General features: G+C 39.3%; 2 protein-coding genes across 2 annotated transcripts in view; one reads left to right on the top strand and one right to left on the bottom strand.

The window, feature by feature from the left end:
• The window catches only part of itpk1b (inositol-tetrakisphosphate 1-kinase b), a 37,236-nt gene extending 28,277 nt beyond the window's left edge, over window positions 1–8,959 (bottom strand). Inside the window, exons 1-3 of the mRNA XM_034675403.1 lie at window positions 8,746–8,959; window positions 8,141–8,292; window positions 1,643–1,667 (exon numbers count right to left, since the gene is read on the bottom strand). Coding sequence (XP_034531294.1) covers window positions 1,643–1,667; window positions 8,141–8,235 — 120 coding nt within the window. The 5' untranslated portion in view covers window positions 8,236–8,292; window positions 8,746–8,959. The remainder of the gene's footprint in view (window positions 1–1,642; window positions 1,668–8,140; window positions 8,293–8,745) is intronic.
• A 4,313-nt stretch (window positions 8,960–13,272) lies between these two features.
• On the top strand, window positions 13,273–17,856 carry LOC117806761 (putative E3 ubiquitin-protein ligase UBR7). The gene is made up of 11 exons (XM_034675814.1): window positions 13,273–13,512; window positions 13,912–14,045; window positions 14,527–14,587; window positions 14,694–14,789; window positions 14,887–14,940; window positions 15,031–15,136; window positions 15,247–15,392; window positions 16,433–16,621; window positions 16,744–16,900; window positions 16,989–17,050; window positions 17,283–17,856. Exons 1-11 carry the CDS (start codon window positions 13,396–13,398, stop codon window positions 17,364–17,366), a joined length of 1,206 nt encoding a protein of 401 aa, XP_034531705.1. The 5' UTR covers window positions 13,273–13,395; the 3' UTR covers window positions 17,367–17,856.
• Window positions 17,857–17,869: the final 13 nt, after the last annotated feature.

The raw sequence follows: 17,869 nt of genomic DNA on the forward strand, positions 1-17,869 counted from the left end.
TAAGTATTAAGTAATTTTCTTATTTTGCACAAGAAATTAATATTACATCAGAAATGTGATAAGAGTATCAGCATAACACTGTACGCTAATTCCAATACAGACAAGAACTGATGATCTCTGCAATTAGGTGTGCGGAAAAAAAATATCGGTATCGGTTATCGGCTAAATGAGTTGTAAAAATATCGGCATATCAGCAAGAAAATCCAATATTGTGCATCCCCAATATATACAGCATTATCAGGTTTCATGTGCACAATCTAGCTCTAGAAATTGCATCATTAATTGAAAATAAAAGCCTGAGGGCTGCTGGTCTTTGGATTCAATGGTGTAATGGGAGAAGACAGTTTTGTACACAGACATTTATATCAAGGCCAAAGCATTACAATGGCTACCATTATCTCCACTTCACTAATGCAGCCATGACAGTACAGGCACTGACTGGTATTGGGTGCATCTCAGGCAGCCGAGTCTCCGGTGTCAGTTCACTGCTAGTATCTGAGCTCACAGAGCTATGACTATGGTAGCCCAGATGGAAAAAAAAAAGAGCTTGTGCTGATGTGCTGGAGGAAAATAAAATGTAATAGTTAACAGGTAAGTCCTTAAAAAGAGAGAGGAATAGGAAAAGCCACACTCCCTTCCTTGGTAACTCTTAGCTGAGGGTCTGTGATGATGTGCAGTCTCCCAGGAGGGGCTGAATGCAGAGTGGGAAACAAAGCCCTGCTTACTTTGGGACTATTCCCAGGACAAGGCTCTTTCTGGGTGTGCTTATATCGTCAGCACAGTGCGAGGAAAAATAACCTCAAAGCGATGAGGGGAAAAAGGACCCCCAAGAAGACAAGACATGAAAAAAATGGAGTGAGAGAGAAAAAGAGAGAAAAGGCAGCATGATTTCCCCTTCAATTGCATAGAGCACTTAAACTGACAAGCACTTTTCAGCACAGAGCAATCAGGACTTAGTGACAATGGTTTCTATGCTCCTGTATGTGCTGTGTTTACTCACTCAATGTAATGTACTGTGCAATATCCATTAACAGCAGCAGCATTTATGCTCCTAGGGCGTGTACTTGCTTGAATAGAACTCGTCCTTCACCTGAGCTAAGTAATTACTACAGAGACCATCATGTCTTCACCCACGTTACACAAAATACGGAGAAGTGACGTGAATCACTGGCCTTTAAAGAGCTCACATTTGAGCAGTTTTATGTTTCAAAAACACTTCTCTTGCTTACACCGAGCTATGAATGTTTCAACCACTCACTATCACAGAATGAGTAGCCACTGCCCCAATTAGATTGCTCTGACGCGCCGCAGAAGGAAGGCCAGGTGTTGAAACACTGTGCTTGGATGAGTTGCATCACGGCTTAACAATGAGCGTGGCCTAATCCGGAAGACAGCAACTGATTATGCTTATGCACTGTAAATAGAAAGTCTGTGGGGCAACTGCATCAGGTGTGTGGGAGGTGACAAGCACGGTGGCTTAAAGTAGAAATATGGAAAACACAGCTCTGTTCAGTGGTTTGTTTTTTGACTTGTCCTCCTGGCATCAAATCAGAGGACATAATCGTCTCAACAGGGATTTAAATAAAAGGTTTCCCTGCTTACCACAACAAACAGAAGTAGAAAAAAAATGTTGTTGACTTACCTGAACAACTTCTATTCCTCTTTTCCTGGAAATGAAAAAGAAAAAGGCCATTAACAGTATGAAATGAAACAATGATCATCTATCAAAGGACTTAAAATCTGTAAGACGGGATGTACACTACCAGTCAAAAGTTTGGAGACACCTTCTCATTCAAGGGTATTTATTTTAATTATTTGACACTGTAGATTAATACTGAAGACATCAAAACTATGAAAGAACATATAGGGAATTATTTAATGAACAAAAAAGTGTTAAACAAAGCAGAATATGTTTTATATTTTAGATTCTGTAAAGTAGCCCCCTTTTTCCTTCATGACAGCTTTGCACACTCTTGGTATTCTCTCAGTCTGCTTCATGAAGTGGTCTCCTGGAATGGTTTCTAATTAACAAGAGTCTTGTCAAGAGTTCATTTGTAGAATGACTTGCCTTCTTAATGTGTTTGAGACCATCAGTTGTGTTCAGAGGTAGGGTTAGTACACAACGGATAGCCCTATTTGACTACTGTTGTAATCCATATTATGGCAAAACCAGATTATTTCATAGTTTTGATGTCTTCAGTATTAATCTACAATGTTGAAAATGATTAAAATAAATAATGAATGAGAAGGTGTGTCCAAACGTTTGCCTGGTAGTGTTCATGTGTTCCAGATGTAACACAGCATCAATGAAGCAGAGTTATTCAGCAATACAGAAAACAAACCCCCCGCTCAGCGCTCGCAAACACTACTTTTCATAAACAGCACACAAATACAAATCGCACATTAATTAAAAAAAAACAGATCACTATGACTTGTTGAAACAAAACCGTACACAAGAGGAACCTGGACAGGTCTGCTGTCCTGTATCTGACAGTGCACAGCAGTATTTACACAAGCCACCATTTGTGCATATGTTTTAATTTGAGATGACTTCCTCTCGTTTTAGAGAAGAGGATTTTCTCTCTCGAAACCTGTCAAACCACACAACGTGTCCTTTGCATGTTCACACCTTCTCAATTTAGATAAACTGAAAACTAAAAACAACAACACATACAACAGAAGGAAGACATGTGGGAACTCGCTCATGCAGCTTGATGTCTGGCGAAGAGACGCAACATAAAACCAAGCTTAAATGACAGAAACAACACATCTCTGAGTTGTGGGAATTTTTATGACAAGGACGGAGGCGGTCTAACTCTGGGATGTCTGTCCCAGTTGTTTTTGAGGTTACAGCCCCATGGTAACAGCCGTGCAGCCATTCACTGCTTCACAACAATGTGGATATTTAATACTGCAGCTGGCGTGTTTCATGTGGTGTGAATGGGGCCTTCAGTTTGGTCCCATCTCAGATATGGAGATCATCTGCACTCCTATATTGTTACGCAGCGAGCAGATTGAATGAGATGAAGGAGAAGAGGGCCCACTGGAGAGGGGGAACAGGGTCAGGACTTACTGGAACATGGAGGTGTAACGAAAAACAAGTCCCTAAGGAAGGGCCGGCCCATGGCATAGGCAGTATAGGCAAATGCTAGGGTCGCTGGCCTTCCATAGGGGGCACCGCTAAATGTGAGGAAGAAAACTTGAAGACAATAGGAGAAACAATAGTGTTTTATCTCATTTAATTTTGGATTAAATTGCGGAATGACGACAGTAAACATTTAAAAGCTTGTGATTCACTTTTGGTTTTAAAAATAATGGTATGCAAATCAGTTTTTGAAGTCTTTAAGTGTTCGTGATTTACCTGTTTTTGTTTAGTTGTTGTCGTTTTCCTTACACTTTGGAAGCTGTTAGCTTAATTAGATAGAAAATGCAGGCTAGGCTTAAATAAGCATTTTACTTCTTACTGTTGTTCAAAGTGTCTGCACTGTGAAAATGATTGTTATATAATGACTGAATAAATTCTACTACTATTAAATTATGCATTTTGAAATTGTATTATTATTTTCCTGCTAAATATCTGTGTTATTACCATTTTATTAATGTTTTTTTAGAGGTCATTTTTATTTTAAAACAAAAGTAACCTGTAAAACATAAAGCTGGATGTCAGTTGTCTTTCAGTGTATATATGATGCGATTGCTGGAGTTGGTTATAATACAAGGGGCACCACTTAAAATCTTGCCTAGGGCACCAAGTCGGTTAGGACCATCTCTGCGCTGAGGTTTGTTAGTTGATGTGACACAGATGTGGCCACTACATAACTGTATAGTATTACAATGTTTACACACAGCTGTTTGAACTCTTAATATTTAAATAGCATGACAGTTCAAATTAGTCAGGGATGTGTCTACAAGAAACATTCAAACCACATCAAACCTTTAGAGTAGACAGATTAACATTCTCATTGAAAGGGACAGACAGAAACAGTTAATGCAGGCTAGCCAGGTGAAGCAGTTTTACCTGTTTGGGACGTTAAACTACGCCGCCTGTTCCTTAAAATCAATGCCAATCCCTTCTTTACATTTTAATAGATTTCAAACTGATACTTTCCACAGCTTTTAAATATTCACACTCTTTCCACTGCAGCTGTGAACTGTATCGTGTTGGTGAAAAAAACACAGCAAACAGTGCGTGCAGCTCGGTGTAATCTCATCACACTCGTCCTCGAATTGTAATAACCTTGCCTTGACGGGACTAAGTGACAATATTTTCATATTATCCAACGACCCTCAAGCTGGCGGTTCTCAAGGGCATCACTTTTTCCAAATCAAGTACATCTGAGTCAGTAAGAGGCCTCGAAATTTGTGCGTAAGCTAATTGGGCTAAATGTAGAAAAAAAAAAAAAAACTCAAGTGGCTCTGACAAGAAAAAAGCCCTCAAGTCCAGCTGTACAAGACAGGGCCGACTCCACACTGAAACACTCAAAGTGTCAGCTGCACGCCACACGATGAGGGGGAGGAAACCTGGTCAGTCTGTATCACATGTAAAGGTGAAACATCTACCTTTGATTTCACCTCCTTACATCTTAGAAGCCCTGATCTACCTGTAAACTGAAAAGTCAAAGTGCATGGAAGGAATTCAAAAGTGCAAAACCTTTATATCTGATAGTCTGCTTTCTGCCTCATGGTTCGTTTATAATCCGGCACAACAGAAGGTCCAGAGACAGTTTGCAAATAACACACCCTTCCTTTCAGAGCTGTGAATCCCTAAAGGACAAAACGCCTTTTATAAAACAGCTTATTATGTAAACAGAGCCACACATGCAAAAAAAAGTTTGCCTTACTTCCACCTTTTTTCTTCCTCTTGAAGATAACTTTTGTTATGCGGTAGGCGAGGTCAGTAAAATAAGAAGCAGGGGACGAGTTTAAAGAATGAAACGTTACACCCATTTTTACTGTGTGGCTCATTTCCATTTAAACATACTGGTGTTTGTTGTTGTTTTTGTTGTCTTGAATAACACCCACTCATCATCAGACTCGATCTTCTCGGTTTCTGTCACAGGCACCAGATCTTCACACTTTTCCTTTTCTTCTACCACCTTTTCTATTAAACAGCCTTCAGTCTGACACCGAGAGAAGAAGGGGGATATGCAGGATGCATGGATGGAGGCACGGAGGGTGGAAGGGGGCGTCACTAGGAGCTTTATGAAGAGATTAAAAATGTTTTGTGGATTACTGTGGTAATCTGTACTGGCTCAACCAGGTCACTTTGTGAGGCACCAGTCCTCTTTTTTAAAAAAGAAAAGTGAAAATGCTTCAAAGCACCAGTAGGTCAGGTGTGTTGTCAATGTGCCTTCTAGTGCTTAAATGTTTTTTTTCCCCCATTCTTCCCCACTAACACTGTTTGTGTTTTCAGGATAAACACAGCCCTCACACAGCACAGGTAACGAAAGAAAGATGATAGGGCTGCAGACACACCTTGACATCATTCTCCAAATCTAGCACACACTCAAATCAGAAGAGGGAGAGGAAACATCCACTGAAGTCACTGCTATTGAGAAAACCCATGCCCTACTTTATAACACCTTATATAACATTTTACTTGGCTGGAGATGGATAAGCTACAACAAGATAACATGCACACAAGTGTCGTACAGATGCCTTTTGTGAAGCAAGGGAATCTGACAAACCCTTGCTGCTGCAGAATGACTCTCTTCAACAAATGTATGTTCTGTTAGTTTACAACTTCTCACAACTATAGATAAAAAGAGAAGACTTGCCTGGATAAAACTTCAACACATTTGAGATAATGTGATGGTCAAAGGTTAACTTTGAGAGGAGATGTTTAACAACAGCCCACACAAACCTGCCTTACAGTTCCACCCTTCAGGACAGGTTATTGACTAAATAAAAGCACCTGTTTTAGCAGCTCGTCCTGTTCTACATGCACCTACAGGCAACATCAACCTACCTGCCTCAAACATGTCCTTATTGCACCTTGTTTCAACAAGCACACTAAGAGAAAACTCAAGTGCTGTTGATTATTTAAGAGCAAGGAAGTTACCAATGCTGAGTTTAGGTACAAGAGCGAAAGTTCAAATACAAAACTGCAAAGGGGCTTTTAGCTGTAAGAGGAGATGATCAGCCCCCTTTGTCATTGACTTGTTAGAATAAAACGTACTTTATTAATCCCTGAAGGGAAATTCAGGCACCTGGAGGATAAAAGGATTTTAAAAAATCACATAAAATAAGGAATTCAGGTGTCTGTCAGCTCATCTCCCATTGGCTAGAGAGTTATGAAGCCTAATGGCTGAAGGGATGAATGATTTTCTGTATCTCTTAGAGAGATGAGCCGTCCACTGCTGCTGTCTCTCTGGTCCACAAAGAAGTTGTGAAGTGGATGATCTGTGTAATTTAGAATGGCCTCTAGCTTCTTCTGTGTGCATCTCTCCATCACAGCCCCCTGTGAGTCCAACCTGGTTCCAATCAGTGCCAGCTTTTTTCACTAGTTATGTTATGGAGGAGTACTGCTGTGTCTGCAGACTTCTAAATTCACTTTAATTGTAAATAATGCCAGTCTACATTACTTCAATTTCACATGGTGTAAAACATTTCCAACTCACTTAAAAAAAAACATGAGACCCTCCAAAAGAAAGTCAAATGTGCCCTATCATGGTCTGAGTTCACTTCTCCTAACGGAATACTTTTCAACCGTTATAATCTTCTGAGGCTTACTGAGTACAATGACCTCCAGATTGCCTGTATAATGCACCAGACTGTCCACAAATTGAACCAGAAATGGTGTGAGCTCATTCCTATTTTCCTACCTATGCACACACATGCCACCAGAATTAAAAAACCTAATTACTGGGAACAAAACAAATGTTAAAATGTACCAGCTTTAGCATTGTATGCAAAGGGCCCCAGATAAGAAATGAGCTTGATGATGGGTTAGAAATGTCACACTCCATCTCCATCTACAAGAAAAAGCTACAATTGCAACTTCAGGCAATGTTTGATTAATTTACTGATCATATCAATGCACCCACTAATCTATATGTATAACCATAACATTGGGATTTTCTGTTGTGTGTTTTTTATGTGTCTGTTAGTATGTTGTTGTTGTTGTTGTTGTTGTATCTTGTCTGTTGCCACTTTATTCATGGGAAATTGGGCCCCCTATTAGAGTATTTCTCAATTGCTAAACACATTTCTCGAAATCCACCACGCTCTTCTCAACACTATAAGCGTAAAAACACAAATTTCAAACTACATTCACCAAACCTCTGACTCTTTCTGCAAAACCAAACAATGTTGTCAGATCATACCCCAAGTCAATCAAAATTAAAATTAATACTGAGCAGTCATTACACACTACATCAAACATTTAAAACAACGCTCAGGATATGAAGCTGTAGAAATGATGTTTATTGAAAAAAATAAAGTAAACACAAATATAAATGAGAAGAACATGGTCTATCACAGTAGCTCGGATTTCATCAGAAATTACTGTTCTTTGTCTTGCTTGATTTTGCTCCCCTCCTCTTCCTCCTCAACCACCTCTTACACACAGTCTTCCTCAGATTATTTCTGTCCACTGTACAACCTTCAACAACCAGTGCTCTCTGAACTGGCTTCTACTGGTTTCCTCACATCATTAGCCACCAGCTGTTGTTTAAGCTGTGACACCTGTGCTTCAAATGTGTTTAACTTTTGCTACCTGTGCTTACCATTATGCATCACAGTGCATCACAGTGCAACATGTGTTTTAGTGAGTGAGAATGTGTTTGCAAGTTGTGTCTAACAGGTGAAAAGTGCTGATGGTTTTGCCAAAAGAGAGACTGATTCAATACATGGGTTCAGGCGGCTAAGGAATTCAGTTCAGACAATAGGGTTTAGCGTTTCGGCGATTGAGAAATACTGTAAAAGCTTTGAATAGCTTCCTTGGGGTCACGCCTTTCCACACATCCAACCATTATGAAAATGTTCACTGAATATATAAAGATGTACATTTGTGATGATGTGTGTGAATAAACTAAACTAACTACTATGAATGGACACCGAGCTGGTTCTGGTAGTGGCTCAAAAATCACCTGACCTGGACTCTGTAAATGTTTGTGTTGGGGAATGGGGGGTCACATACCTGCACAAATCAGCAAAGGCCTGAAAATTCAGCTTCTTCATCTTCTTCTCACTGAGCCAGTACCCGACTCTTCGGCCTTTCAGGAAGGTCTGCATGTCCACTGTTCTCCTGGTCCTTCTCTGGGAGGTAAATGGTGTCTCTGAAGGCTCAACCTGGAGGGGGGAAAATCCAGGAAACAACCGTGTGAGGTGAAGTGAGTGCCACAAGCAGCAATGAGGGAAACACTCAAGTGCACGACTCGGTTAGGAAAACTAAACACAACCCTAAGAGGCGCTCCCTACTAGTCGTGTGTGACATTATGTAGTTTCCAAATGTCTTATTACAGTGAATGTAGCTCAGCATCAAACACTCACACTGACCCTCTTTTGGCTAACCTACACTGCTAACGTTAGCTCGCTAGCTAGGTAGTGACAACCTGCATAGCTTACATGCAATTAGAAAACGTATGCTTGCTTGCTAACACGCTTCCCACCCATATAGTGACCGAACATATTCACCCCTCGTCCCAATGAGTTTACAAAATGTAGCAGCTAGCTTAAAGATGAAGCAACTGCCCCTCAGTACGTCAACGACACAGGCTGTGTGGAGCTAGCTGTAGAACTAACCTGGCAGTTTTAGCACAGCTCCTCCTGATTGTGTCTCCTCTTCACAAACTAGCTCGGATAGTTTCCCATTCTCAGTCCGTCCAGTAAAGAAGGAGTAGGAGTTTTCCCAACGAGATGACAGATGACAGGCACAGCTTGTGTTTTCTCTCTCTCTCTCTCTCTCTCTCTCTCAGTCTGAATCGAGCAGCAGCACACACCCAGGATCCAGGAGACTGATGCTGCCTTCAAGAGCACCTCGGAAAATACCACTCCCACCCGGACGAATCATAGCGTGTCCTGAGTCCACGTGGTTCTGTGCTTTCATTATCCATTAACCTTTATTCCATTTTCTTGAGTTATAGATTAGTCGAATTGTGAAGTGCCACAAAAATATTAAAACGCCCACTACTACTCAAAGTGCTCATTAACCCTCCTGTTACCCTCAAATTGTCTAACATCTTTTATCCTTGGGGTCAATTTGACCCCAGCAATTTAACCCTGCTATTACCCTCAAATTTACTAACGTATTTCATCCTTGCTGTCAATTTGACCCCAGCAATGTACCCCTCCTGTTACCCTTACATTTACTAACATCTTTTATCATGGTGTCAATTTGACCTCAGCAATTTAAACCTCCAGAAACTGATTGTTACCCAGGTGTATGGGTCAGGTACTTTATGTTTCCTTGTTGACTATCTAAATAGTCTTTAAAGCTGCTGTGAAGAACTTTTGTTTTGTATCCTGCTGATGGTTTATAAAGCACTGAATGGTTTAGGCCCACAGTACATTGCTGATCTGCTTCTACTTCATGAACCACCTCGACCTCTGAGGTCATCAGGTACTGGTCTGCTTTCAGTCCCTAGAGTCAGAACTAAACATGGTGAAGCAGCGTTTAGTCATTATGCACCACATATCTGGAACACACTCCCTGAAAGCTGCAGGTCCGCTCCAACTCTCACCTCTTTTAAATCAAAGATTAAGACTTTTTATTTGCCATTGCCTTCCAATCTTAACTTATTTTTACCCACTTTAAATTAAAATTTTAATGTCATTTTTAATATATTTCTAATTTTCCTTTTCTTTTCTGTTTTATTATATTTGTCATTTTAATTATGTTCTTTTATGCCTGTCTGAATGTTTCCAATGCTTTTAATGATTTAATGTAAAGCACATTGAGTTGCCCTCGTGTATGAAATGCGCTATACAAATAAAGCTGCCTTGCCTTGCCTTGTCTTGTCTATCGATTCTGGCGCCCCTTGTAGACAAAGTGACACCTCTTATCTTTTGTCCTAAACATGCAAAAGTAGTGTTTTCAACAAAAACCTCATCCTGTTGTCTTTTGACAGTCAACTTTATCAGGCAATGTGATTATTTTCCATGAAAACAGTCAAATAGACTGTTTCTGAAGCGAGATGTCCATCATCTGGTCTGACACCTACCCTCTCACCAGGCATTAAAAATGACAACAGAGAAGGTATCAGTGTTGCTGCTGATGGTCTTGTTTGCTATTGAAGGTCATAAAGAGGCATCGGTATCATTTTCAGTCTGTTTCTCAGCCAGTTCAAAACTCCTCACAGGGCCTTTAAAATAAAATATGTTTCAAGCATAAACACAATTTAAAGCATTTAGAAGGATTTTATTTGTAAAAACAAAACATCAATCATCAAACTGCTGCAAGTTTGTCATCCTCTCGTCGGCCCTGCCTTGTTTCTGTTATCAAAACGTATGACACAGGACACATCATTGAATGTCTTTAGAGACATGGTAGCTGGAAATATTATATCTCAATCTAAAGGTTGGCAATTCAATCCCAGCTCCTGCAGTAACATGTTGAAGTGTCCTTGGTTATAGTGACCTAAATACCATCCAAAACAACTAAAACAAATGTGTGTAAAATGTTGATGTTTCTTATGATATATATACAGCTAATACAGCCTAGGGTCAAATTGAATTGGAACACCGATGGGTAATTTTTTTTACAGGAAATTGGAACATAACATTTTAATTTTACGTTTTCCCAGTTGTCCCCATTAAAATAAACGTGTGGCTTTGTATCTCAGTAAGCGGATAGTTTGTCCATTATTGTATCAACTGACTGGTTTATTGTAAATTAGTCACTCCCACACACAAACTAATCTAAACAGTAAATGTCAAGTCAAGTTAAACACAACCGAATAAGAAACTCCTCAGCTTATGTGCATCTAAAAAACTATGTTTCTATGTACACTTTCAACTGGGGGATGTCTACAGGCAACTTTTTTTAGTAAAATTTTATTTTTAAGAGATTTTTTAGTCAAATGTAGGTCAGTGAATTGGCCTTGGAGTTTGCATTTAAACCAATTGCATTTTGCATAAAGAATTGATCTTCTATTTTTAGGCCTGTTGCTACATGAGTAATCAGAACACCCTCTTGCATTAGTCTCAATATGCACATATTTTCGGCGAGCGAGCGATCAGAGAACCATGCCACAGTGGCGCCATCTACTGGAAAAGCACTGCAACATCAAACAGCCGGTTTTATGTTATAGATGCTCAGCCAAAAAACAAACATGTAATATCCCAACTGCGTTACCTAAATTTGTAGAAAGCTTTTGTGTATTTAAAGATTTGAAAAAGGATTATCATATTTCTTACCCTATTATTATTATAATTATAATTATAATTATTATTATTATTATTATTATTATTATTATTATTATTATTATTATTATCATTATTATTATTCTTAATATTATTCTTCTTATTATTAATATTATTACCTTGAACCTACCTTGAGGACAGGTATTTAACATCCTTAACCTTGAGACTTTAGTTAATCCTTTACAGTATTGATTGTCGTGAATTTATTGGGTTGCCAAGCTAAGCTAATTTTTGTCCACTAAAAATAAAATAGGATTTTCCTTGTAGGCTAAATAAACCTATTAGCCTTTAGGTCAAACTTTTTTTCAATTTTGTAGGTTGTGCCAACTTTTAGCTGCATCATTCAACTATAGTGGTGCATTCATTCACTTACAAACTATTAATTTCAATCAAATCTGTGGTTGCCAGGTTAACAATCTTTTGGATTTTCTCTTCTGTCTGTTTGCTGATTACAATTTTTTTTTTAATTTTTTTTATATATAATTTTATTTTATTGTGTGCAGGTCCAAATACATCAGTACATCCTGTGATTCAAATAATTAGTCATATTGATTCCAAAGAATACAAAATAAAATAAAAATAAAAACACAACAAACAAGCGAAAAACAAAAACAAAACAAAGAAATCAAATTTCATTTCATAGATTATGTGTTGTTCATTCACATTACAGTTATGTTAATTTGATCTCACAGGTAGTGGGTATCCCTTACACCCACTCTGACATGTTTACACTTGTCCACCATACACCTTCACCGACATATAGACTCCCACCTACATCAATACCAACTCCCACCCACATCCACCCACCCACCCACCCACACACCCACACACACACACACACACACACACACACACACACACACACACACACACACACACACACACACACACACACACACACACACCTGCGCTAATATAACATGCTGATTACAAAAATTAAATACCTTAAAAAATCATAATTTTAATTTGATTTTGTTACACATCTTATACAGCTCTATTCTCAGAGTTGTTATAATAAGAATAAAAATAATAATAACACTTATTTGTACAACACTTTTCAATACAAGTAACAAAGTGCCTCACAAAAACAATTAGAAGGAGAGAGGCAACAAAAGCAAACTGATAGTAAAAGCAGAGGTAAAACGTAAAATGGTATGTGTATGGCACATGCTTCTCTCATTAGACGAGTTATGTTCACTGTTTTTTGCTGTAGATAATCCATCAAATGTATTTTTTTGTCTGAATTTGTTGTCTGTTTTTTTGTTTGTTTGTTCTGCTCTGCCTTTTGTTTTGTTTTATTTAATTGTATTGTCATTATTTGTGTCTTTATTTGAATGTTTGTAAAAACGAATACATTTCAAATCATAAAAATAAATAAATAAAAGCTTGACTATCAAGGTGTGTCTTGAGTAGTGAAATATGGGATTATGATCCCATCGAAGTTTTTCAAAAACTAAAATTCTGATTTTTTTTTACCTTTAAAAGACCCAAAGGATTTCTTTATCAATTTTGCTTTATTGGCATGAACAAAGACATGTTATTGCCAAAGCACATAAATTCATAAACATACATTACTACTTTAGAATAGATTTTAAGATTATTTTATTGGTTTTTAAATCTCTTAATGGTCTTGGCCCTTCTTATTTATCAGATTTCATTGTATGAAAAGCGCTTTATAAATAAAGTCTGATTGATTGAATGATTGATTATCATGAGCTGCAATTTATAAAACTTTGAAAAAAAGCCAAAACGTTTTGTAGTAATTGGATCCAAAACTAAATAACCAGAAGAAACATTAAGATTGGATTATATAAAGGAGTTGTAAATCCATCATAGCACACCTTATACTTTGTATCCCTGCAGCAGGTTCTACAGGATCTACAGGTGAATTGTTTCAATTGTTTCTTACGTCACTTCCTCCACGTGGTCCAGGTCCAAACTCCCGCCCGGAACAGTCGTTTGTCAACACTACTGAGCGTCTCCGACCGGTGTCTGTCTGTCTTTGTGTCCTCTCCAGTCTCTTGTAGCAGAATGGCCGAAAACAAAGACGACGCAGATAACGTGGATGTTTTAGCCAGCGAAGAGGAGCTGGAGAGGGCTTTGTGTGTGCTGGCTGGTAGCGACCCGGAAAACTGCTCTTATTCCCGGGTAAGTAAAGCTTCCTGCACCGCATCACCTCCCTGCAGCCACTGCCTTCTTTATCCTGCCACTCTGGCCATGTCGCTTTTGTTCAAATACTAGAGCTGCAGTTTTTGGGTGCTCTTTGTTGTTGTGTACTCAGTGCAACTCTGTGCGTCACGTAGACTAGACACAGCAGTTCTTAAATACATGTCTTACAATTCCTCTCAAGGGATTTGTAGACTGAGGGTCCATTCAAAAGTAAATATTGCTGATGTGTGGTAGGCTGTAGCATTTCCCCCCCTGAAAGCTGAAAAAAAGAGAAGAATAAAAAAAAAGAAATCCTCCAGGCCTTTGTTAATGAAGGCTTGTCATCACTTATACAGGCACTGCTGTTTGTATTTACCCCCCATGTGTTTATTGTTCCAGGGCTATGTGAAAAGGCAGGCTGTGTTTGCCTGCAACACCTGCACCCCCAATGCTGCAGAGCCTGCAGGAGTCTGTCTGGCCTGTGCCAATAAATGCCACGATGGACACGATATCTTTGAGCTGTATACAAAAAGGTAGATTGTTTGATTGTTTTTTGTACTCACAGTGAAAGTTCTGTCAAATTAATTTTCACACTTTGCTTTTGTAAACCACTGAAGAATCCTGTGATATTTCACATACATGTGCAATACTTAGATTTCTGGTGCAATACCTCAATACCTGTGCAATATTGTAAATTATTCCATAACATATCTTATTATTATATTCATCTACTACATGTGCACTCTGGCTTTGGCTAATTTAACTTATTTCGTGTCTGTAAAACTACTTCTACACCTTTCTTTGTACAGATAGTATTTTTATTTTTATTCAGAATTTTTGGATTTGTGTTTAGGTTTATATATTTATTGCCCTTACTGTCTTGTTTTTAAGTACCAGTGTTCCATTCACCACGTCAAATTCCTTGTGTGTGCGAGCTCACTTGGCAATAAAGCTTTCTTGAATCTTGAATCTTGTTATTTATGCTTTTCATACCATCTGATCTTTTTGATGCAGAAATTTCCGTTGTGATTGTGGAAACAGCAAGTTCGGGGAATTCAAGTGCCAACTGTCTCCTGTGAGTCCTCTAGATTCAATACAAGTTCTATCTAAATGTACCCCTCCCAGCATGTCTGCAGTTTGTTTTCTTATTGTTGAAGTTACTGCACCTCTTGTGTTTGCAGACCAAAGATGTAAAAAACGTTAAAAATCACTACAACCACAACTTCAATGGCTGCTACTGTACATGTGACCGACCATATCCAGACGCAGATGATCAGGTATCCCTTCATTTTGATCTTTGAAATGTCATTATGGTTAAATCTACTATGTTTGTCTTTGTTTACGCCTGTAAACACCTTTTGAATCACCCTGTAGGAAAACGATGAGATGATTCAGTGTGTCATCTGTGAGGACTGGTTTCACACCAGGGTAAGCAGAAGTCATTTAGTCTCTTCTCTCCTTCTCAGCATCACTTGTATAAGCCCTTCTCTGATTTTGCTGTTGTTTTGTCTTTGACAGCACCTGGGCGTCAGTGTAGGAGAACCTGAGGAGCTGCAGGAGATGGTGTGTGAGCCCTGCATGAACAAGGCTCCTTTCTTGTGGATGTATGCTGCACACTTTGCAGGTAGCTAATTAACCTGAGCTGCTTCTAAAGGCAAATCGTGTACTTGACTTTCAAATATCTAACAGGCAAATCCAGGGAGTAAACATTTTCCATTTGTCTGTTCCCCACAGTACCTCTTGTGATCAGTATTGATCAATCTGAGGAGGAGGGGCTAGAGGTGGATGTGGAAGGGGGAGCACAACAGGAGGAAGAGACTCAGTCCAGACAAAGTGGGGAGCAGGAACCTTCAACGAGCGCTGAGCACACAGAGCAGGAGGTGAGAAACAGTGAGGTTGTTTACAATGAATGTAAGGAGATATTTGCGGGGGGTAGAATAAGCTTTAAAACCCAATTTGCACAGGTGCTGACTGACGGTTCAGTCTTGTAACAGTAGATAGAAAGAAGAGTTGGAAAATGTGTTGAAGTTTTTTAAGTACTACGCCATGACAATGTAACAATTCATTCTTAGAATTTGTAGTGTATACACAGGCTGACTGTCTGGTTTATGTTTAGAACTGTTTTCGTATTTGACTCAAGAGTTAAATATGAAAATTGTCAGGGGAAGCACAAACAGCTTCTGTTTCTAGGTTACACCTGGGATGATGATATAACTGCTATTAAAAGCAGAACCTTGTAATTAAAGGAACACCTACATGTCATGACATGTTGTTACATCAGTACATGTGCTAAAGAATGAGGAAGAAGTTTCTATTACGTTTGCATGAGTACTTTTTTACTTTACTTTCATTTGAACTATGCTCTTCAGTGTTTCCAAAGAAAAAAGATCCTTGTGGTTTTAATCTTTGGAAAACATCTTTTCCCTTTACTGTCTTTATCTTGTACCTTTCAAATAAACTGATATAAAAGAGGACTGTTTTAATTGCTTGAGAGGTTGTTTTGGATCTATTCTTGAAAAGCAAACACTACATTTAACCCTGCTCTGTAACTTTGACCTGTTTATAGATTTTTAGGTTTTTTTTTGTTCAGCTGATCCTTTTTAATGCCACAAGATGGAGCTGGAGTGCTATAAGCAGATCACAGAGCAGGCTCCAGCTCCTGTTAACGTGCTTTCCCCTCCTCTGGGTAATTAGAGGAGAAATGACCCATGAGGCACAGCTTCCCCTGCTCTGTCGACGGCCTTGGCCCGGCTTCACAGGACAGCTTACTGTAAACTGGTGATTTTCATCGCCCAATCATGTCATCATCTCAGTCGTCCCGAGGCTTCCCCAAATGAGTCTGCAATGCTGTGCAAAGATTTTTTTTAAGTTGAGGTGTTGTCATCATCACCATCCCATTTTCTGATTTTATTTCCTATAGGATGATGCAAAGAAGACCTCGCCTTGCAAACGGACCCATGATGAAATGACTAGCAGCTCTAGCACGACGATGACCATGGCCTGCAGGCTGACGGAGCTGCAGGTTCAGGGGCTGGAGAGAGCGAGACAGGGAGCGGTGTTCTGGCCTTACAGTTGGCGCACCAAACTGTGCACATGCACAAGCTGCAAGGTAAACTATGAGTACTTTGGTAGAAGTAAAAATATAGCAGGTGTTTGCTTAACGTGATTCTGGTTCACGTAAGACATCTGAAGTATTTCTAATCCCCTATTATTAATTGCTGTGTGTTTCAGAGGGCCTATGTGGCTGCAGACGTGCAGTTTCTAATGGATCAGTCCGACACCATTCTGGCCTACGAGAACAGAGGTCTAGACGAGCCGTTTGGGCAGCACCCGCTCATGGCACTGACAAACTCAATGAACCGTGCGCAGCAGCTGGAGGTCATTTACGGTGAGCAGGGGGAGGATGTAGGCTGTAATGTGAAATTTATAGGCGAGGCAATTGATTGAGACTAATTAATCATTCGTCCTTCCCTCAGGTTTCAATGAGCTGACAACTTCCATCACAGCGTTTTTAGATCAGTGTGTTGCTGAAGGAAAGGTGAGAACTGGACAATACATTACAAGCATGTTCTCTAGTTAGAATTAAACATAACAAGGCCGGCTATTTGATCCCTGGTTTTTACTTATTCACCCACAGGCAGTGCCGGTTTCACTTTACATGATGAATTTGCAAATTTGTCATCAAGATTCATGTTCGGTGGATATGTGGTTTAGTGTGTGTGCTTTCTCCAAACCTCAAATCTGATCCATTCCTCTCCTTTCTCCATCAGACGGTCACAGTGGAAGCCGTCCACGAGTTTTTTGAGGAACTGCGAGCCAGAAAAAGACGCAGAACTAACGCAGGATACCAATAACAAGGTGGCCCCGCTGCTGTCATGTTCTGTTTTCACATGGTGCTCAATGAATGTGCAACTCGGAAGACGATTCCCTCTATCAGCGGAATAAAAGCTGAAATGCTGCAAACAATGTGATCCTAATGCTTGAAGAATGAATGCAACTACTGACCTGCAAAGTGTTGCATAAGATGAAGGGCTGTGAGCTTTGAGCAGACTTCATGTCCATTTTTTATGTTTAAATCGACACCTTAACTTGAAACTCTATGAGCAAAAATAGTTGTTTCAGCACTCTATTCAGTTGCCTTGCTACATTGTTATGACCGTCTCACATTAACAAAATGCTGCCGTGTAAACATGTCCTGTGTATAACGTGTTAAAACAGTTAGGAGCTTTCTGTGGTGGTGACTGGTTGAGAAATATGTTTGTGAAAGTGATGTGAAGATATGTGATTGTTTTAAACTTCAAAATAAAAAGTTTCATGTGTTTCTAGTGCAAAACAAACAAACAATCAGAGATCAAAG

This window comes from Notolabrus celidotus, chromosome 22 (assembly GCF_009762535.1).
Source record: "Notolabrus celidotus isolate fNotCel1 chromosome 22, fNotCel1.pri, whole genome shotgun sequence".
Taxonomy (NCBI): domain Eukaryota; kingdom Metazoa; phylum Chordata; class Actinopteri; order Labriformes; family Labridae; genus Notolabrus; species Notolabrus celidotus.